Source organism: Chiloscyllium plagiosum, unplaced genomic scaffold (assembly GCF_037043375.1).
Source record: "Chiloscyllium plagiosum isolate Xiang-an unplaced genomic scaffold, Cpla_swu_hap1 HiC_scaffold_1, whole genome shotgun sequence".
Lineage (NCBI taxonomy): Eukaryota > Metazoa > Chordata > Chondrichthyes > Orectolobiformes > Hemiscylliidae > Chiloscyllium > Chiloscyllium plagiosum.
The window spans coordinates 99,727,030-99,749,300 of record NW_028270139.1 but is presented as its reverse complement, the minus strand read 5'-3'; the positions used below and the strand labels follow the sequence as shown (position 1 = coordinate 99,749,300).

Below are 22,271 nucleotides of genomic sequence, written 5' to 3'. Positions count from 1 at the left end.
TCAAGGACAGTAGTCCCACATAATTTTCTCTCATGCACAGTAGGTCTTTTGTGGTTTCAGACACAGACAACTGGTATCAAGGAAAATAAGAATCTTGTGAGATACTTTGTGATGCCCAAGTGATAAAGTGGCATGCTGTAGGTCCTGATCAATAGTTAGCAAGCCTTTTTTTGTGATTTGTTAACATATAACAAATGATAAATCTTACATCAATAGTTAGGATTTTCATCACAATATTTATTTTCTGCTTTTTTGGCCAACAACATATTTTCATTTTTCAGCTTTTGAATTAACCATCCCTTGATATTTCAATAAAATGAAATGGTATACTAAGCAGCAAACCTGAGGGTAGAGATACTGTAATATTCATAAAGATATTTATAACTCTGTCATTTGATAGTGGCATTATCATCTAAAAATGAACATTATAATTTGTTTGTTAAACCAACATCACAATACTATGCAGGAATGCCATTTAATAGTTCCTAACCTCTGAACTTGAATGAAGATTTTGACTTTTGGTTAAAACATTTGCTGTTTTTTGTTCTACAGCTTGACTACTTACTCATAATTTTGAAACAGGTGGCTAGTGTTCTGGTCAAAATCAAATTCTCTTTTGTCAATCTTGTTTCCATCTTTTTCCCACATGCCAGTTATTGGAGATTTGTGTGCAGTCAGAAGAGTCAAATTGCAGGACAGTACAATTTTTGTAACCTTTGTTATGTTCACCGTTACTGGCTTTGGTCTAGATGATCCTGAAACAAAGTTGCACAAAGGCAATAAAAAGATTAATTTTGATGTTTAAATTAGAATTCACCAAATTAGTCAACCGTTTCTCCTCAGGATTCTCTTGAATTTAATCTAAATCTTGCCGCTCTATTGTAAAGTTCTAGAAACCAAAAAACTACATATTCAAAGTTAAGTAGAAACAAAGCAGCGGAAACTACTGTGATATATATAAAACCTATAGAGGCACACCAGTGAGCTGTTCAAAAGGAATTGTTAATTTTTTTAATGTTTTGCCCAAGAAAAGTTTATCCTCCAAGTATACAGCTAAGCAAGAAAAGTCAGAGATCAATAGCATGAGGTTCCCACTGATTTTGTATTGTAAAATAATGGAAACAGTTTGAGTGACATAAAGGCATACCTCTTTATTTTCCTCCATATCAGGTCTGGAATCCATTTTGAAAGGCATTTCGACAACAAGAGTCTAAGGCTTTGTACCCAATTACACACCATTCAAAACAACAGGGGCCTGTTCTGAGGTGAGATGGCCATTTAATTGGCCAAATGGTGTTAGGTGAAGATCCCATGGTCTTCCCACCTTTGTCCTGATTAAGACCAAGGCAGGAACACTTGCAGAGCAGGGATCTTTCCAACCCAGATACTAATTGAGGGCCTTAATTGATCAACTAGTACCCAGGTAACAGCATCATGTATTACTGATAAGATGGCAGACTTGACACTTGGAGAGATTAACAATTCTGGGGGGCTCGTTTAGGACTGAGTAGGGAAAGATCCTCATTCAAGGCAATCATTACCTTATTAAAGAAGGTGACATTTGAGAGATTTATTGTGAGGGTGGGAGGTGACTATGAGCCACCCCTTTGCCCTTTCCTTTGAAGCTCCTCTTGACTAGTTGGCAGATCTTGAGGGTGAGATTTCCATCCTTTTGAAGAAAGCCCTGCAATTCTTTGTGCCTGGGGAGTCAGGAGTTTTGGCTATAGGATTTCCATTGACAATAAGGGATTTAATTTTCTCAGGACTAAATTGAGTCAGGACTGCTTCCAGGTTTGGTGATAGATGTTGGACCCTCCACTACCCTCAATAAATTCATCTCTGAGGGAATGAAAAGCAACACACTGACAGAGGCACTCAAATCTTAGTTACTTTTCTTTAGGACTAGCAGGTCAAATTTTGAAAGTTGAATTCTGTTGCTGTTGCTGCTGGAACTCTACTTTGTTTAGTCTTCTAATAAAACCACTGATGTGGCGGAGAGCGTTCACATCTCTCTTCCCTCACCCCCCCCCCCCCCCCCTCCCCCTCCCCCCACCCAACCCTGCAAACTAGGGGAGCTTTCCTGATTGGAGAAGCTGTCCTTATGGAGGACCCCACTCATGACAAGTGCCAGCCCAATTGAAAGACCCTGCGCTACCTCCACACTAACAGTTGCTATGTTTCTTATGAATTGAAACCTATGTGCCTTTGCTCTGTAGCTCTCCAAAGTGCATAATCCAAGGAGTAGTGATTAACGCAGGTATGATCTGATGCTGGATTAAAGTAGTCTTGTGCTGTTCAATAACATACACTTCAGATTGACGTATACTTTCATATTTCTTTTCAAGATTCCATCAGTCTAAACAGCCAACCAAACTGACTGATAACAACATCAACTTTTAAAAATAGAGGCTCAGATTTTCTAATGGCCAGATAATTGTTTCTGAAGCATACATGGGAGATACATAGGGCTTCCCTGTCAAATCCCGAGTGTAACAAACTCCGAAGGAATTACCTAGGCAATTGGAGATTTCACTGGGCAATTCTCCCACTCCTTTGACCCTTTGAATCTCTCCATTTAAATCAAAGAATTTGGAGGGTTCTGCTGCAGTTAAATAAACAACTATTCATAGAACATTTGTCTGTTAAGTACCAAGCCCAACTCCTCAGTAGCTAGTCAAATCTCACATACTTACCTTGCAAGTGTCCAACTACATCTTCCCCAAACCCCTTAAATTCCCGTAACTTGCTGCAACACATCCCCTCTACCCACTGAACTCTGCATCCCTGCCTGTATCCCTGATACATGCCCCCAATTCTTCTGGTACTTAACACTCCCCTGCCACCACACCTAACACCTCCCCACCATCCCACCTCCTAGACCCCAACACCACACCTTTCCCTGCCCCAATACTCCCTTTCCCCACTGACATATCTTAGTAATAACTCAATATCCCTCCTCATCACTGAAGACCTCTCTGCACCAGGGTGTGACAATCCCCTGTCCCATTACCAAACCTGAACATCTCTGACCCACTGCCATAGCCGACAATCCTCTCAGCCCAGAGCAGACACCATCTCAGCATGCACCCCCTGCTGATCCCAATATCTCTCACCCTCCATGACATACCCTAAACACTCCATCACCTGCCTGACCCTTGCCATACTGCGATTCAGAGGGTCAAAGGGGTAGGAGAATTGCCCAGTGAAATCTCCAATTTCCTAGGTAATTCCTTCAGAGTTTGCTACATTCGGGATTTGACAGGGAAGTCCAGGTGTTCTGGCTTTCTCCCACAATCCAAAGATGTGCAGGTTAGGTGAATTGGTCATGCTAAATTGCCCATAGTGTTCACATTAGGTGCATGAGTCAGGGGTGAGAGTAGAATAATAGAGTAGGGGAATGGTCTGGGTGGGTTACTCTTCAGAAGGGCAGTGTGGACTTGTTGGGCTGAAGGACCTATTTCTGCATAGGAGAGAGTTTTTTAAAAGTGCAGAACTCTTTATTTTCATAAAAAAGGAGTGAAGATGCAATCTACATGGGAGTGCCCCTTTTCAGAAAACCTGGCCCATACGAATGTGGAATGAAAGAAGAGTGTAAAATAAAACTATTTTCAAGTAGAGTCAGTTCATTGGAGTTTTCAATATTTTTTCACACAGTTAAGGTATTGAATTAAACAAAGTCCAGAGTATTGCACAGGGAATAATGCCAGGTCTGACATTGTGTTCTCCACTCACAGTATGTTTCCTTGATCAGTAAGCTTCAAATAAGGGTTTTCTTTGGAGTATCTAAGCAGATTTAATGTAGACATATTTCTAAAGAATCCAAATACTGCCCTTCAGCCCCAGAATGTCAGAGGTGAGATTTTTTTTACTTACTGCAATGTTAGAGTTTGAAGCAGAACCTAGCTCCACTCAGATTTCACTCATACATTCTGAATAATTGAAAGTTGTCAAGTAGCTTTCTCTCCTTCCCCGGAACCATGTTTGGAGACATGATTCGGAGATGCCGGTGTTGGACTGAGGTGTACAAAGTTAAAAATCACACAACACCAGGTTATAGTCCAACAGGTTTAATTGGAAGCACACTAGCTTTCGGAGCGACCCTCCTTCATCAGGTGATGGAGCGTCGCTCCGAAAGCCAGTGTGCTTCCAATTAAACCTGTTGGACTATAACCTGGTGTGTGATTTTTAACCATGTTTGGAGAGGTTTCTCTGCAACCCTAGGAATACTGTCTATCACACTCGCATAATATCTCAGCAGAACTCTGGCCAGCTGACAACCATGAGCACTATCAAGGCCAAGGGCAAGAACCAAAAAATTAATTGGACTAAATAAAGAATCTCTAAGGTGATTATTTACTTTGACAATTATGGAATTGATTTTTTTGGGATCTGAAGAAAATTACAATTTCTGTGGACCACCTTGACTTTCACAGGTGGATTAGTGTAATAGTTACTGAAGTGCCTCAATGATTGATTCTCTTGGAATAGGTTATACAATCAGCATTATCATCTGTTATCAATTTTAAACCATTGTACTTAAGAATACTAAAATTTCAGATCTTCATTTCTTTCAAGAACAAAACTAGATAAATTCTAAATATGCACGCAAACATAAATGCAATGACAGATCAACATAATACCACAGTTGAAATAAATGAGTTCTGAAAATGCTGAGCAGCAGTGGAGAGAGAAACAGTTAACATTTCAGGCTGATGACCTTTCATTGGGTAATAGAATGAAATAACTCTTAACTTCTTCAGGACAATGAATAGGCAATTTCAAACTGTGTTATGGTCACTAGTTAAAATACATAACTACATCAAACATATACCTAAATGTAAATCTGATGCTTTATTTGAGTAAAACTTTGGATTGTCAGTGGAAAACTAATAGATACCTTTTTGAGACTGCAGGAAAGAATGATCTCCTAGAAGGGAAAGCACAACATGCCACAAAGTAAGACAGATGGTAGGTTGTTGATCGAGACGAGAAAGATTTTGATAGCGAGATAAAGTTGGAGACTAGTTGGTAGAAGTATTGCTTAGTAAATAATATCATGTCAAAAGGTGTGATGGAGGTGCCACAAACTCTTCATGGTACAGAAAGAAAGAGAAACATAAGGATCTCACAGACAGCTTTCGCAGTGCAAGTTCCATTTGAGATCATAGGAGATAATCCAAGAACAACACTACATAAGGGAAGTTTAAAGGTAGAGTCTTTAAGATTTAGTAATAGAATTTATTCTTTGTGTTTTACGATTGAAAACAGAAATATGTCAAAGCGGATGCAGAAGTGACCAAGACGTGGATTGAACAATTAGATGTGAATGTTCAGATTTCAGCTATTATAATACTTATTGCTGACAGTGTATTGCTTATAAAGTCTTCAGCATTCTGGCAAACAGCTTAATATGGATGAACTGGGGTACATGACTGGAGATAATGAGCTAGCCAGTCATTGAGCTAATTAACTTGATTAAATACCTACACAGTGCACAGTAAAGTATTGCATTTATTGCAGGATAAAATATTATCCATTCTGACTTCAGGATTGAACTGTAAGCTGGTTAGTACCATGCTGTCATTTCAGTATGAGCAGTAGACTGTGGTTCCCTAAAAGAAAAGTTAGTGTTTTACAAATTCAGGAAGTCAAATATCAATTCCTGATATAATGGTTGAGCAGGTCTTGTTTTTTCTCAGTTTATCCTAATTATAGCACATATGTTCATCTGAATTGGTTCCTGGAAGCAGTTGGTCCTTTTCCTGCTTGCTGTCTGTGATTTTCTGCTCAACAAGTAAAGGAATTCTATTGTCAGAGGCGATGATGTCTGATGGCCATTGCATATTCAGCAGCTTTGGCTCATTATCATCTACTATCACAATGGTGGCATGCATTGCCTGTGATTTTGGTATCCTATAGCTTCCTTTATTACCAAAAGAATTAAGACTGACAAATGTCAGCCAACTCTTATAAAGTATCTTGCTAAATGGATAACATACGTTGTTAGATAGGAACAAGATAGAAAGAATATTGTTACTGAACATAGGTGGTGATACTTGATTATTCAACAGAGTAATTAGTCCATTTAATACCAGCATTAAGAAAGCAGATGTATGATTTTCACTTGAATATATTCAACAGTTGTACCAATCCCATCATCATATAATTACAGTACAAATATGAATAATGCAATGTGAATGGAACAACCAGTCCACTTTGAACCTGTCAAAGTGCTTACTCCATTGTACTTTGAAGATGCTGTGCATTGAGACTTCTGAAGTCACATTAAATTACTTTAATATCATCAACCATTTTGTCCTAAGCCAAGTCTTATTTTTCAATAATCCTTTGTTTCTAACTTTTCACATTTTATTTATTGAAGTAACTCCACAGAGTTATCCCATCACCAAGTCATCCTTTATTTACACATGAACAGTCCTTACCTCTAGTACTGCCTTTTCAGAGTCAGCTATCAGAGCATCAGTATGTCTAATAATCCCCTTTTTTTATAACCCCCCACTGCGGTAGTGAACATTCCCCTTTTTAATCTGTCAGCCAGAGGTCTCTGGTTGGACCAGATTAAAAGCCCCAATCAGAGAACTCAAATTCTATGACATTCAGCTGGCTGACCTCATTACAAACACTACAGTTATAAGTAATGACAGACTTCTGATGATTTGATTGTAAATCAATGGAATAAGATAGACAAATTACTTTTCCTTATTTGATGACTGGAATAACAAAAGCCTCTCACCATTGGCGCCTTGAAGTACTGCTTATTTCGCTGTTACATCAACACTCTTAGTCTGTATTGTACTCCACCAGAATTAGGTCCTGACTGCTCATTAAAACATAGGATTGAATATAAACCCAAAACTTTTAAAGGATGGCTCACTGTTCACTGGGTTACCTGAATTGATAGAGCATCAACTGGTTAACCTGAAGGTCCTGAGTTCAAGTCCTTGACTCAACAATGCTTTTAAAAAAAACTGATGAAGTTGAGATCCAAGTAGGGGTTACATACTGTTATCCAGATGAAGGACTGCATTTACCTGGTTCAAATCTTACCCATCTGATAAGAGTGAGAAATTCATGCTTATGGTGATCAGTCCTTGAACATAATCACAACATGCTGCCAATGTACTTTTAACAAAAGATCATCTAAGTTTAATATGCACAAAAGGAAAGAAAAACACAAAGGTCAGAATATTTCCATTTTCAGTTAAAGTGTATTGTCAAGCAAGATTCATCAAGCCCTGGCCACCCCACAGCTCCAAGTGAAGCTAACCTTGCTAACCAGTCTCCCATGGGGAACCTTGTCGAACACCTTACTGAAGTCCATATGGATCACATCTACCACTCTGCCCTCATCAATCCACTTTGTTACTTCTTCAAAAAACTCAATCAAGTTTGTGAGACATGATTTCCCATGCACAAAGCCATGTCAAATATCCCTAATCAGTACTGCCATTGCGGGAAGGAAATCGCAAGCCCACACCTTGTTCTGGACTCGATGTGACTGCAGACTCACAGCATTATGGTTGACTTTTGGCTGTGCTCTAGGCAATTACAAAGGGCAATAAATGTTGGCTCAGCCAGTGACATCCTCATATCATGAAACAAAGCATAAAACACCCATTTAAAAACTTCAGTTCCTCCAAAGTCATTAAGTCAGAGTTTTTATAACATGAAATGAGGCCTTGTGACTTATCATGTAAGTGCTGGTCATCAAACATCCATCTATTCTCATCCCAATTTCGAGCACTTGGCCCATTGCCTTGCCTACAGCATTTTCAAGTGATCATCCAAATAGTTCTTAAATTTCTTGAGAGTTCCTGCCTCCACTACCTTTTGAGGCAGTAAGTTCCAGACACTCACAACACTCTGGGTGAAAAGATTTTCCTCAAATCTCTTCTAAACTTCTTGCTCCTTACTTTAAACTGTATTGCCTGCTTATTGACCCATGCATGTAGGAGAAAACGTTTTCCCTGATATCCTGTCTATTCCCCTAAGAACTCTGTGCACTTCAATCAGATCACCCCTCACTATTCCTTACTCAAAGGAAAACAACTCCAACAACAAGACCATTCTTGAAACACTGCAGTCCATTTGCTGTAAGCTTACATAGAAAGTTATTAGGGAAGGACTTCAAAGATTTTTATCAAGTGCAATAGCAGGAATGGATATATTTCCAAGTTAGGATGGTGAATGGTTTGGAGAAGAATTTTCATGTAATGGTGATCCCATTTATCATTTGCCTTTGTCCTTCTAGATAGCAGTGGTCATGGGTTTGGAAGATACTGCTCTTGAGCGCGAATGCGTATCTTCACTTCACTCTTCTTCACATGATAGAAAGAGTTAAACTAGCTACAGTCAATGGACAGCTCAGCATGAGACAGCCAGTCATTCCATAATTGTTCTAGAAACAGTCAGATATGGAGCCGCAAGTCAAGGAAATGTCAGCTGGTGAATACATAGTCAAGGGTCAACTGGTTGAAAATTTCATCAGCTTCCTAGACTCATGGTGAATTATTGCCCATGCCTAGTTGCTCTCGAGAAGGTGGAGGTGAGCTTCATCTTGAAGTGCTGCAGTCCCATGCTATCTACCAGGCTATAGGTAGACCCCAATGCCCACAGGGAAGGAGTTCCAGGATTTTGACCTAGTGACACTCAAGCATTTGAGATATACTTCCAAGTCAGGATGGTGAGTGACTCAGAGAGGAACTTGCAGGTGGCAGTCTTCCCGTGTACCTGCTGCCCTTGTCTTTCTGGATGGAAATGTTTGTGGTTTTGGAAGGTGCTGTGTAAGAATCTTTGATGAATTTCTGCAGTGCGTCTTGTAGATAGCACATACTGCTCCTACTGAAGATCTATGGTGGAGATATGCTGCCAATATCGCAGGTGCCTTGTTCTGGATGCTTCAAGCTTCTACAGTATTGTTGGAGCTGCACTCATCCAGGCCAATGAAACTATTCTACCATGCTCCTGACTTGCGCCTTGTGAATGGTGGACAGCAATTGTGGAGTTAAGAGATGAGTTATTCACCGCAGTATTCTTAGCGTCTGACCTGGTCTTGTTGCCAATGTGGTCAAGTGACAAGTCCACTTGAGTTTCTGATCAGTGGTGACCTCAGGATGTTTATAGTTGGAGATTCAGTATTAGTAACCCCATGTATGTCAAGGGATAATGTCTATCCAATTGTCTCTTATTGAAGATTATCATTGCCTGACATTTGTGTGGTGCAAATGTTCCCTGCCACTTTTCAGCCCAAGATTGAATATTGTCCAGATCTTGTTGCATTTGAACATGGACTGCTTCAGTATCTGAGGAGTCGCAAATGGTGTTGAACATTGCGCAATCATCAGCGAAATCCCCTTATGATGAAGGGAAGGTAATTGACGAAGTAGCTAAAGATGGTTAGGCCTATGACATTACCCTGAGAAATTCCTGCAGAGATGTCATGGAGCTGAGATGACTGACCTCCAACAACCACAATCATCTTCCTATGTGCCAGATATGACACCAACCAATGGAGATGACTCCTGTTCCCATTGATTCCAGTTTTGCTCGGGCTCCTTGATGTCACACTCTGTTGAATGTGGCCTTGATGGCAAGGCCTATCCTCTCACCTCACTTCTGGAATTCAGCTCTTTTGTCCATGTTTGATCTAAGCTGTAATAAGGTCAGGAACTGGGTGGCCCTGGCGGAACCCAAACGAGGCATTACTAAGCAGGTTATTGTTCAGCAGGTGCTGTTTGATAGCACCATTGATGTCACTTTGCATCACTTTACTTCCGTTGACAGTAAGCTCGAAGAGGCAGTAATTGGCCAGATTGAATTTGTCCTGCTTTTTATGTACAGGACATACGTGGGCAATTTTCCACATTGTTGAGTAGATGCCAGTGTTGTAACTGTAGTGGAACAGTTTGGCTAGGGAAGCAGCACAGGTCTTCAGTACTATTGCCAGAATGTTGTCTGGATAAAACGCAAGATTCCCACTCAACCAATAAGTTGAAGTTCAGTGTCCATATGCTTCTTCACAAATTTGCTGGCAGTTTGACAATAAGGATTTGCTCATACAGATTGAAGATGGACTGTATAAAATTCCACGGAAAACACCAGTGAGATAGCATGATCAATTCAGGACATGATCAAAAGAGATTGTTTGGCTCAGAGATCTAAGATATTGCAAAAAAAAAACAGGAAGGAAAGTTATGAGATTAAAGGGTGACCAGTTAATGGAACGGAGTGATTGCCTACTTCAGTAGAAAAGAGATCCTCTGTGAAGGAAATTCACAAGGTAAAAGGTCTCCCAGTTTACTGGAACTTTACAGACCTCACACTCTCAAGAACACAATCAAGGTGAATGGGCTTCAAGTAAAAAGAACTCCCAGTCTTCCATGTCTGAAAATAAGTGAAACCATCAGACTGTCTCAACTTGTGAAGACAGACACTTGGGGGGTGGTGGGAGGAAGGGGAATGGGTGGTGGTAAATGTATTGCATTAATTCATTTGTGAGATGTGGGTGCCAATCTCACAACTGCGGCCAGCAGTTATTGGCAATTCTTAGATGCCCTTATATGGTGGTGCGAGCTGACTTCTTGAACCGCTGCAGTCCACTTTCTGTGGGTTCATCCACAATGCCTTTCAGGGAGGAATTCCAGGTTTTGACCCCACAACAATGAAGGAACAGTGATATATTTCCAAGTTAGGGTGGTGAGTGGCTTGGAAGGGAACTTGAAGGTGGTGATGTTCTCATGTATCTGCTGCCCTTGTCATTCTAGATGTAATAGTTTGGAAGGTGATGTTGGAAGATCTTGTGTAATTATATCCATTAATGTATAAATATAAATAATGGAAAACATCATAGGAGAGATACAATATAAGATGTATGGCCTTGACAGGGTTTAATACTAAGTGTATTAAGCATCACTCATAGAGTCAGAGATGTACAGCATGGAAACAGACCCTTCGATCCAACCTGTCCATGCTGACCAGATATCCCAACTCAATCTAGTCCCACCTGCCAGCACCTAGCCCATATCCCTCCAAACCCTTCCTATTCATATACCCATCCAAATGCCTTTTAAATGTTGCAACTGTACCAGCCTCCACCACTTCCTCTAGCAACTCATTCCATACATGTACCACCCTCTGCATGAAAAAGTTGCCCCTTAGGTCCCTTTTATATTTTTCCCCTCTCACCCTAAACCTATCTCCTCTAGTTCTGGACTCCCCGACCCCAGGGAAAAGACATTGTCTATTTACCCTATCCATGCCCCTCATAATTTTGTAAACCTCTACAAGGTCACCCCTCAGCTCCAGGGAAAACAGCCCCAGCCTGTTCAGCCTCTCCCTATAGCTCAAATCCTCCAACCCCCTGGCAACATCCTTGGAAATCTTTTCTGATCCCATTCAAGTTTTGCAACATCTTTCCGATAGGAAGGAGACCAGAACTGCATGCAATATTCCAACAGTGGCCTAACCAATGTCCTGTACAGCCTCAACATGACCTCCCAACCCCTGTACCCAATACACGACCAATAAAAGAAAGCATACCGAACGCCTGCTTCACTATCCTATCTACCTGTGAATCCACTTTCAAGGAGCTATGAACCTGCACTCCAAGGTCTCTTTGTTCAGCAACACTCTCTAGGACTTTACCATTAAGTGCATAAGTTCTGCTAAGATTTGCTTTCCTAAAATGCAGCACCTCGCATTTATCCGAATTAAACTCCATCAGTCACTTTGGCCCATTTGATCAAGATCCTGTTGTAATCTGAGGTAATCTTCTTCGCTGTCCACTACACCTCCAAGTTTGGTGTCATCTACAAACTTGCTAACTGTACCTCTTATGCTAGCATCCAAATCATTTATGTAAATGACACAAAGTAGAGGACCCAGCACTGATCCTTGTGGCACTCCACTGGTCACAGGCCTCCAGTCTGAAAAACAACCCTCCACCCCCACCTCTGTCTTCTACCTTTGAGCCAGTTCTGTATCCAAATGACTTGATCTCCCTTTATTCCGTGAGATCTAACCTTGTTAATTAGTCTCCCATGGGGAACCTTGTCGAACGCCTTACTGAAGTCCATATAGATCACATCTACTGCTCTGCCCTCATCAATCCTCTTTGTTACTTCTTCAAAAAACTCAACAAAGTTTGTAAGACATGATTTCCCACACGGAGAAAGTGAGGACTGCAGATGCTGGAGATCAGAGCTAAAAATGTGTTGCTGGAAAAGCACAGCAGGTCAGGCAGCATCCAAGGAGCAGGAGAATCGACGTTTCTTCAGGAATGAGGAAAGTGTGTCCAGCAGGCTAAGATAAAAGGTAGGGAGGAGGGGCTTGGTGGAGGGGCATTGGAAATGCGATAGATGGAAGGAGGTCAAGGTGGGGGTGGGAGCGGAGAGGTCAGGAAGAAGATTGCAGGTTAGGAAGGCGGTGCTGAGTTCGAGGGATTTGACTGAGACAAGGTGGGGGGAGGGGAAATGAGGAAACTGGAGAAATCTGAGTTCATCCCTTGTGGTTGGAGGGTTCCTAGGCGGAAGATGAGGCGCTCTTCCTCCAACCATCGTTTTGCTATGGTCTGGCGATGGAGGAGTCCAAGGACCTGCATGTCCTTGGTGGAGTGGGAGGGGGAGTTGAAGTGTTGAGCCACGGGGTGGTTGGGTTGGTTAGGCCGGGTGTCCCAGAGGTGTTCTCTGAAACGTTCCGCAAGTAGGTGGCCTGTCTCCCCAATATAGAGGAGACCACATCAGGTGCAGCGGATGCAATAAATGATGTGTGTGGAGGTGCAGGTGAATTTGTGGCGGATTTTCCACACACAAAGCCATGTTGACTATCCCTAATCAGCCCTTGCCTTTCCAAATACATGTACATCCTGTCCCTCAGGATTGCCTCCAACAACTTGCCCACCAGGCTCACTGGTCTATAGTTCCCTGGCTTGTCCTTTCTCCCCTTCTCAAAGAGTGGCAACACATTAGCCAAGCTCCAGTCTTCTGGCATCTCACCTGTGACTATCGATGATACAAATATCTCAGCAAGAGGCCCAGCAATCATTTCTCTAGCTTCCCACAGAGTTCTAAGGTACACCTGATCAGGTCCTGGGGATTTATCCACCTTTATGCATTTCAAGCCATCCAGCACTTCCTCCTCTGTAATATGGACATCTTGCAAGGTTTCACCATCTATTTCGCTACTTTCTATATCATTCCATATTCTTTTCCACAGTAAACACTGATGCAAAATACTCGTTTCGTATTCCCCCATTTTCCGCGGCTCCACACAAAGGCCACCTTGCTGATCTTTGAGGGCCCTATTCTCTCACTCAATTTCATGAAACCATATTGATTTGGGTGAGAGAACTGCTTTGGATTGTGAAGGTGATAAACCTACTAACTCAGTCACAAGTATTCTATCAGTAATAACATTATATCCCATTGTAATTTCTACCTGCTTGCTAGCATTCAATAAACTACATCTTATTGAAGAAAAAAGCCCGTTCTCGTTAGACTGCTATGTGGATTTCCTTTGCCACATTATTATGGGGGATCACGCCCCTTAGATCTGAACCTAAAAGGAGGATGGAGACAGCAAGCTACTTTTGATACTTTTGATGTACCTTACATCAATGTGATTGGGTTGAGGATCTATCAAACAACAAATCACTCCCTGAAGAAGAGAAGCCAGCAGGAGAATGGCAGATCATTTCTCAATATAACCAAGATATGAAGCCCAAGGGGAGTGTTGGGAAGTGGAAAGATGCTGAAGGCTAAAGTGCACAGGGTTGTGGGAAGACACCCAGAATGGGTGGCCCTTGAGGTGACTTACCTTCAGGAAAGGAACCCTGTGAAGGAGATAGCCACATCCTTTCCCAGCTGAGGTCTCAATAGGCTAACCAATCCAGCTTCCAAACCATCACGATTCTGCTTTCCAGCTACAAAATTGAAAGATGCTCTTAAGGGGCCAGTTAATTGGAGGTTATTTGGCATGAGGGCCAAAGAACCACCTGAAGCTTTGCCCACTGCCCATTTAAATTGTAAACAGGACGGGGTGGGCAGACAGACTGCAGTATGGCACCAACAGAATCTTATGGGGACATCTCTCTTCTATGATGCAAACTCACCTTCAGGAGACTGGAACATTCAGCCTCTAACCTAGTTGTACAAGGAAATTTAATCAGTCCATCATTTTTTTCAGTCTGGAATTCTCCATCCTCATGTTTAAATTTGAATTTTTATATTTTCATCTTGATGGTAAATATTTTTATTTATAACACCAGCTAACTACTGATGCCTGAATTAAAAACTATACAAATGTGATTTTTAAATAATTATGTTTTATCAAGTCCTTACCTCGTGCATGCTAAGGAATTTTAATTTTAACTTGATATCTAATTCAATATCATAAACAATTATAGTTTAAGAAAGAATATTTAAGAAAATACTCCTTGTGGTTGCTAACTTTGACAATTGCCTAAATGATCTATACAGTACAATTAAATGCTGCAGCAAAGTAGACTTGCACGACAAATATTCTTAATTATTAATGAAAGAAATTTCATCCTGGAATTACCTGAGAAATGAATAGTTTCCACCACTGGTAAATGGTTTCCATCGCCTGTGGATGTTTTTGGTTCTGGAGATGCATATTGAGAATAATCTGGAAATTTAAATTACATAAATCTTAACAAAGTCACTGCATGGTAGTATGACTTCTAAAACAATTGTTAAAGGAAAATGGACTTGCATGGTTATTTTAAACTTCTTTTTCTATAATCCATAATCTTACATTTATTCCATTAGACTTCTCTCTTGGGTGTCCCTTTTCAAGACCTAAAAGCTAAAGCTTCTCCATTTTTTCCTGAAACACAGACATCGAACACTATGGAATTAGACTTTTGGTTGCTCTGTACTGTCTTTAATTCCAAATGTCTTCTTTTTTGTTTTGATCAAAACTGTACACATCCAAACAGGGGAGTTTAATTGAGTGGAATCCTTCACATGGAACCAGAATGAGCCTGATGGGCTGAATGACCTCGTTCTGTGCTGAAAATGAGTCCATAATATCACCAAAGGCAGCCCAATTAAAGCACTCTACATTTGATCATAGCCTTTTCTTACTTATATTCCAATATTTTGTGTTCATTGTCCATCATGCTGTTGATTTCCTGCTCTAGTACCTAAACCTACAGAATGTTGAATCTGCACACATCTGACTAATAGCTTTCCCAGCCAGCAGAAATACAGTAAGAGCAACAACAAATACAGTTAAAGCAACATCAACTTCATGAGTGTATAAATTGTCTAGGTAAAAACAATGACTGCAGATGCTGGAAACCAGATTCTGGATTAGTGGTGCTGGAAGAGCACAGCAATTCAGGCAGCATCCAACGAGCAGCAAAATCGACGTTTCGGGCAAAAGCCCTTCATCAGGAATAAAGGCAGAGAGCCTGAAGTGTGGAGAGATAAGCTAGAGGAGGGTGGGGGTGGGGAGAAAGTAGCATAGAGTACAATAGGTGAGTGGGGGAGGAGATGAAGGTGATAGGTCAGGGAGGAGAGGGTGGAGTGGATAGGTGGAAAAGGAGCTAGGCAGGTCGGACAAGTCAAGGGGATAGTGTGGGCTGGAAGTTTGAAACTAGGATGAGGTGGGGGAAGGGGAAATGAGGAAACTGTTGAAGTCCACATTGATGCCCTGGGGTTGAAGTGTTCCGAGGCGGAAGATGAGGTGTTCTTCCTCCAGGCGTCTGGTGGTGAGGGAACGGCGGTGAAGGAGGCCCAGGACCTCCATGTCCTCGGCAGAGTGGGAGGGGGAGTTGAAATGTTGGGCCACGGGGCGGTTTGGTTGATTGGTGCGGGTGTCTCGGAGATGTTCCCTAAAGCGCTCTACTAGGAGGCGTCCAGTCTCCCCAATGTAGAGGAGTCCGCATTGGGAGCAACGGATACAATAGATGATATTAGTGGATGTGCAGGTAAAACTTTGATGGATGTGGAAGGCTCCTTTAGGGCCTTGGATAGAGGTGAGGGAGGAGGTATGGGCACAGGTTTTACAGTTCCTGCGGTGGCAGGGGAAAGTGCCAGGATGGGAGGGTGGGTCGTAGGGGGGCGTGGACCTGACCAGGTAGTCACGGAGGGAACGGTCTTTGCGAAAGGCAGAAAGGGGTGGGGAGGGACATATATCCCTGGTGGTGGGGTCTGTTTGGAGGTGGCGGAAATGTCGGCGGATGATTTGGTTTATGCGGAGGTTTGTAGGGTGGAAGGTGAGCACCAGGGGCGTTCTGTCCTTGTTACGGTTGGAGGGGTGACGTCTGAGGGCGGAGGTGCGGGATGTGGACGAGATGCGTTGGAGGGCATCTTTAACCACGTGGGAAGGGAAATTGCGGTCTCTAAAGAAGGAGGCCATCTGATGTGTTCTATGGTGGAACTGGTCCTCCTGGGAGCAGATACGGCGGAGGCGGAGGAATTGGGAATACGGGATGGCATTTTTGCAAGAGATAGGGTGGGAAGAGGTGTAATCCAGGGAGTCGGTGGGTTTGTAAAAAATGTCAGTGTCAAGTCGGTCGTCACTAATGGAGATGGAGAGGTCCAGGAAGGGGAGGGAGGTGTCAGAGATGGTTCAGGTAAATTTAAGGTCAGGGTGGAATGTGTTGGTGAAGTTGATGAATTGCTCAACCTCCTCGCGGGAGCACGAGGTGGCACCAATGCAGTCATCAATGTAACGGAGGAAGAGGTGGGGAGTGGTGCCAGTGTAATTACAGAAGATCAACTGTTCTACGTAGCCAACAAAGAGACAGGCATAGCTGGGGCCCATACATGTGCCCATGGCTACCCCTTTGGTCTGGAGGAAGTGGGAGGATTCAAAGGAGAAATTGTTAAGGGTGAGGACCAGTTCGGCCAAACGAATGAGAGTGTCGGTGGAAGGGTACTGTTGGGGACGTCTGGAGAGGAAAAAACGGAGGGCTTGGAGGCCCTGGTCATGGCGGATGGAGGTGTAGAGGGATTGGATATCCATGGTGAAGATGAGGCATTGGGGACCGGGGAAACGGAAGTCTTGGAGGAGGTGGAGAGCGTGGGTGTTGTCTTGAACGTATGTGGGGAGTTCCTGGACTAGGGGGGATAGGACAGTGTCGAGGTAGGTAGAGATGAGTTCAGTGGGGCAGGAGCATGCTGAGACAATGGGTCAGCCAGGGTGGTCAGGCTTGTGGGTGTTGGGAAGGAGGTAGAACCGGGCAGTGCGGGGTTCCCGGACTATGAGGTTGGAAGGTGTGGGTGGGAGATCTCCTGAGGTGATGAGGTTCTGTATGGTCTGGGAGATGATGGTTTGGTGATGGGGGGTGGGGTCATGGTCGAGGGGGCAGTAGGAAGAGGTGTCCTCGAGTTGACGTTAGGCTTCAACGGTGTAGAGGTCAGTGCGCCAGACTACCACTGCGCCCCCTTTATCTGCTGGCTTAATGGTGAGGTTGGGATTAGAGCAGAGGGATTGGATGGCTGCGCGTTGTGAGGGTGAGAGGTTGGAGTGGGGGAGGGGGGTCGACAGGTTGAGGCGGTTAATGTCCCGGCGGCAGTTGGAAATGAAGAGGTCGAGGGCAGGTAATAGGCCAGCGCGGGGTGTCTAGGTGGATGCAGTATGTTGGAGGTGGGCGAAGGGGTCCTCGGAAGGTGGGCGGGAGTCCTGACTGTGAAAGTAAGCTCGGAGGCAGAGGCGACGGAAGAAGTGCTCGATGTCACGGCATGTATTAAATTCATTGATGCGTGGACGGAGGGGGATGAAGGTGAGTCCTTTGCTGAGGACTGATCGTTCGTCCTCAGTGAGTGGGAGGTCTGGAGGGATGGTGAAAACTCGGCAGGGCTGGGAGCTGGGATCTGGTGTGGGTGTGGAGCTGGGAGTGGGGTCAGAGCCAGTATCTGGAGTGGGTGTGATGGTAGGAAGAATGAGGGTGGAGGCATGAGCAGGGGTAGTGTTCCCCTCGGGGTTCTGGGAGGTGGCGATAGTGACAGTGGGGTCTGTAGGGGGCGTGTTAGCAGAATGCAGGTGAGTGGCGCTGGTGGGGTCGGAAGTGGTGGCAGGCACGGCAGTAGGGCTGGCGGAAGTCACTGAGCGTGTGGCATCGACGATGATGTGAGGGCCGGAAGTGGCTGTGGGAGTGTTGTCTACTAAGTACATGACAGAAAAGATAACATCCCTTAAATTTCTAACATGACAAAAAGTCCCACATCATGCTTGTTACATTCCACCTACTGCAGAATTATACTCTTTACAGGAACTAGGCCAAGTCACATCCAGAGTTCAATATGTTTGTTTGTTCTGAATTCAATTTAAATTCAGTTCAATTAATTGAATTTTAACATCCAACATCCATCAAAAGTCATTTCCCTTGCTCTCTTCCCTTAACTGACTCCAGTGATTCATATTCCCAGGCACGCCAAGCCAAATATTCCAATGTACCTAAATTGCCATAGGATCCATCCGGTTGACAGATCAGTGAGTTCCACCACACCCTGCCTGAAGGCTCAAAGGGGACCTTTTTTCCCCGGTTGCTGTCTGCTCCTCTATCTCTCTCATCCAGGTTCCCTGAATTAAAGGCAGTTGCTCCTTTTTTTGTATTCATGTGTAAAAGCTGAAATTTGAGTTTACATAGGACTTATCCTGTTCCCTTGGTTTGACACAAGGTCAAAGAAGCAGGAGGTCAGCTTGTCAACTGTGTTTTCAAATCCCTCTAAATCCTGCCCCTTGCTATCTCTAATCTCCTCCAACTCCACAATCTTTCAAGATATCTTTGTTCCTTTAATTCTGGCCTCTTGTTCACTCACAATTGGCTACAAGTGAGTGGAGATCATATAGAAGAGTGAGACGAGACCTCCTCGTGGGTCTGCTCCTGGGCCTGGCCAAACTGGCCATTAACAGGTCCAGGCAGCGGGCCGTGGAGGGGGTCGTTAGGGCCGACTGCCTGCCCCTCTTCCGCGGTTACGTTAGAGCCCAGGTGTCCTTGGAGAAGGAGCACACGGAGTCGACCAACATCCTGGAGTTGTTCAGGGAGAGGTGGGCTCCGCAGGGAGTGGAGTGCATCATTTCTCCCTCCAACTCTGTTTTGATTTAGTCCCTACCCTCCCCTTCACTGTTTTGATCACACAGCACTGTCCTTTGATGTGAAGGGCAGTGCTTGTCACTGGCCACCCGGGTGTTTTCCTATCTTCCTGGTGGTGGAAATTGAATAAAGATTTGTGCACTTTGTGTCTTTCACTGTGTCTCACACCTGCACACACACACACCAGGGGTGCTGGGGAAAAAATAAGCACTACTGCACTTAGGTGGTAGTGTGGGAAAAAAAAACAGAGGATAAAAAAAAAGAAAAAAAGAAAAAAAGAGAAAAAAAATAAAAAATAAAAAAGAGTGAGGCGACATGGAAGGACTTACAGAAAATGAAGACAAGTTAAAACAAAAATCACCAACTTCCACAGCTCCTGAAGGTAAGTAATCAGCTTGAAGCCCTGGTTAAAGGTGTCAATAGAGCTATATAAATGGTTTGGAAAGACAGGTGATGAGTGAGTGGGAAACTCAGCATTCAATATATGGCGCCAAAGCAGAATAGTCATCAAGAAAGCCAATAGAGTATTCAATAATGTAGTTAATGCGATAACGTATAAAACAAAAGTGACCAAATACAGAGATCCTGTGCAGAAAATTGTGTAAGAGCTTGAAGCACTAATGTAATGAAAACAGGAAGGCAGTGCACAATACAATTACAATTGGTCACCTTTTAATGTTAATAAGTTAAAATAACTTCCGGGCTGATTCTTCGCAATGTGATATCTAAATGACTACATCCTTTCCTGGGCTCAAACAGAACTCATAAGCCAGTGGGAAAATAATTCATTGACAATGAACGTATCTGAAAAATATACCTAGGTTTTATAACTTGAGGTCGGACAAGTGATTGGGGAGGCGAGCATTTTGTTCTTAAAGTTCATCGTTCTCCAGTTTCAGCCTCTTCCAATTAAAAATTCATAAACAGATCGGATGTCGGGCTGCAGTACCTGCTTCAATTCCAACTGCAACCGGCAGCATGCAGCATCCGAGCGTAACCCTTCACCCTTACCACGCAGTCTGCTCAAAAAACACTCACCACACACACGCTCTACCAGAATGTCCACAACAGTAATCTTAACCGGAAGTATATTTGTTTCGAATATTAAGACTACATTTAGAACCCCAGAACCAGTCCATGTCTGAGCTCTGCAAGTCATCCCTTTCCAACCCTACCTTCCTGACCGAGCATGGTGCAGGATAGATGTCATTTCACAGAAACAACTTTCTACTCAGACACAGCTGACGGATTATCACCTCACATCATCAACAGATCTCCAAGTAAACCTCATTATTGTTCGAAGCCATTATGTTATAGTGAATCCTGCACATAAATTTGCCTAGCAAGTATATTCTAGCTCCCTAAACCGGATATTTACTTAAAACACACACACACAAATTCTTGCAGCTATGCATTGTATCCAAGGTGTTTTAGAATTTTCCGTGTTTGATGAGTGTCTGTGGTCAGTCGCAGGCGAGAGACTGCAATGAGATGGCTCGGTATCATCAGAGGAGAGAAGCCGAAAAGACGGTGTATGCAGCACTGTCTCCGGCAGCCATCCCCCAGTGAATTCGTTCGCAGTGTATCAGCCGCGTACCAACCCATGGCGATGCACCATTTCTCACAACACAGGAGGACCGCGCAACTTCCTAAAGGGAAGCCGTAGCTGCTCGCACGCAGCTCCCGGTCGTTCCAATTGCATTTATATCAATTCATTATCCAGATCCAAATCGAACACAACAACCGCCCACAACCCCGGTCCCCGGCTGGATATCAAACAGTCTGGAGCATTTACCTGATTCAACCTGAACCCAAAAGGAGACAAGCAAGAAGATAACGGAGGGAGTCTGTTTTATTATTCGGCCAGCCATCTCCAACTAAGATGATGGCTTTGCTTTTGGATGGGATCTCCTCTGGTTGTCTTCTGTTAATGGAACCTTTATTTCCCAATCTCAGAGCTCTCCTCCTAGGACCTCCTCTCCCTCTTTTTCTCCTCCTGACCCTCCTGAAGGTTACAATGTGTGCATCAAGCAATCGACAGTCCTCAAGAGGGAACCCTTCTCTCAAACAACACCTACGTTCCTGACACTGACTGGCTTGTTGGACAAAGAGTTAGTGGGGAGAAAGTGTCATACTGGAAGTGTCATGATTGGATACAACAGAAATCTGTATTTACCTAAATTTCATGAACATAGCTGTTACAAAAAAGTGTCCCAGATCAAATTCTTATTCTTGATCAAACAGCCGTATTGTTGGTCTGAATAAATATTTAGTTTTTCTTTACAAAAACAAGATTATTGCTGGCAGTACAAGATCTTTTATCTTATAAATCTTGCAATTTTTATTCACTATGATTTGGACAGAACTACATAAATCCAATTTTGTTTCTGTTTGGACAATCATGACTTAATGACATAGAAATAGTCATTGCTGTTCCACAATTCAGTAAGATCATGCATTATCTGTACCTCAACTCCATTTATTAGCTTGAGTTCAATATTACTTGATGCCATACTCACAAAATGCTATTGATCTCGATATTGAAAGCTCATATTGTTTTAGCTCCTATCAGTTTGGGAGTGGAAGAGTCAGTAGTGCTAGATTTGTTTGTGTGGAATTGACCTTTTTGATATGATTCTTACATATCCTAGATTTAATTTGAAGATTTGAGCCCTCATATTCCTTATATGTTTGATGTGAGATACACAGATCGCTGGAAAACAGTCAATTGTCCCATTTATCCAGGGATTCCACCCACCTTCCACTGAAGAACCACCAGAAATTGCAAGAAAATACTTAATACATTTTAGCTGTAACACCGTACATAACCTCAATTTACTTTTCCCCACTCATCTTCCTAAATTGAACATTACCAGCTGTTTTACAAATTATTACATGTTCTATTTTTCCAAATACAAACTTAGCTACAACTGTAGTTGATATGATACACCACAAGCAGCTATTGGAAAATCCAAGTGTTCAGGTCGACAGAACAGGAATCAGAGACACTGTATAGAATGAGGGGAATACAGGAGAAAATGAAAAGAAAGCATATCAGGAAATTGTATTAACGTAATATCTAGCGTGGACTTTAATGGCGATTGTAAAAGAGAGGGAAGAATAAGGGGGAAAAGAAAGATTATAACAGTTGTGGGAATTAATTAGACACCCCCTGTTCAAGGGC

At 42.9% G+C, this 22,271-nt stretch overlaps 1 protein-coding gene across 1 annotated transcript in view; it reads right to left on the bottom strand.

Annotated features, from left to right (window-relative positions):
- The window catches only part of LOC122549047 (embigin-like), a 49,114-nt gene extending 28,007 nt beyond the window's left edge, over positions 1 to 21,107 (bottom strand). Inside the window, exons 1-3 of the mRNA XM_043688232.2 lie at positions 20,883 to 21,107; positions 14,578 to 14,664; positions 566 to 755 (exon numbers count right to left, since the gene is read on the bottom strand). Coding sequence (XP_043544167.2) covers positions 566 to 755; positions 14,578 to 14,664; positions 20,883 to 20,958 — 353 coding nt within the window. The 5' untranslated portion in view covers positions 20,959 to 21,107. The remainder of the gene's footprint in view (positions 1 to 565; positions 756 to 14,577; positions 14,665 to 20,882) is intronic.
- Positions 21,108 to 22,271: the final 1,164 nt, after the last annotated feature.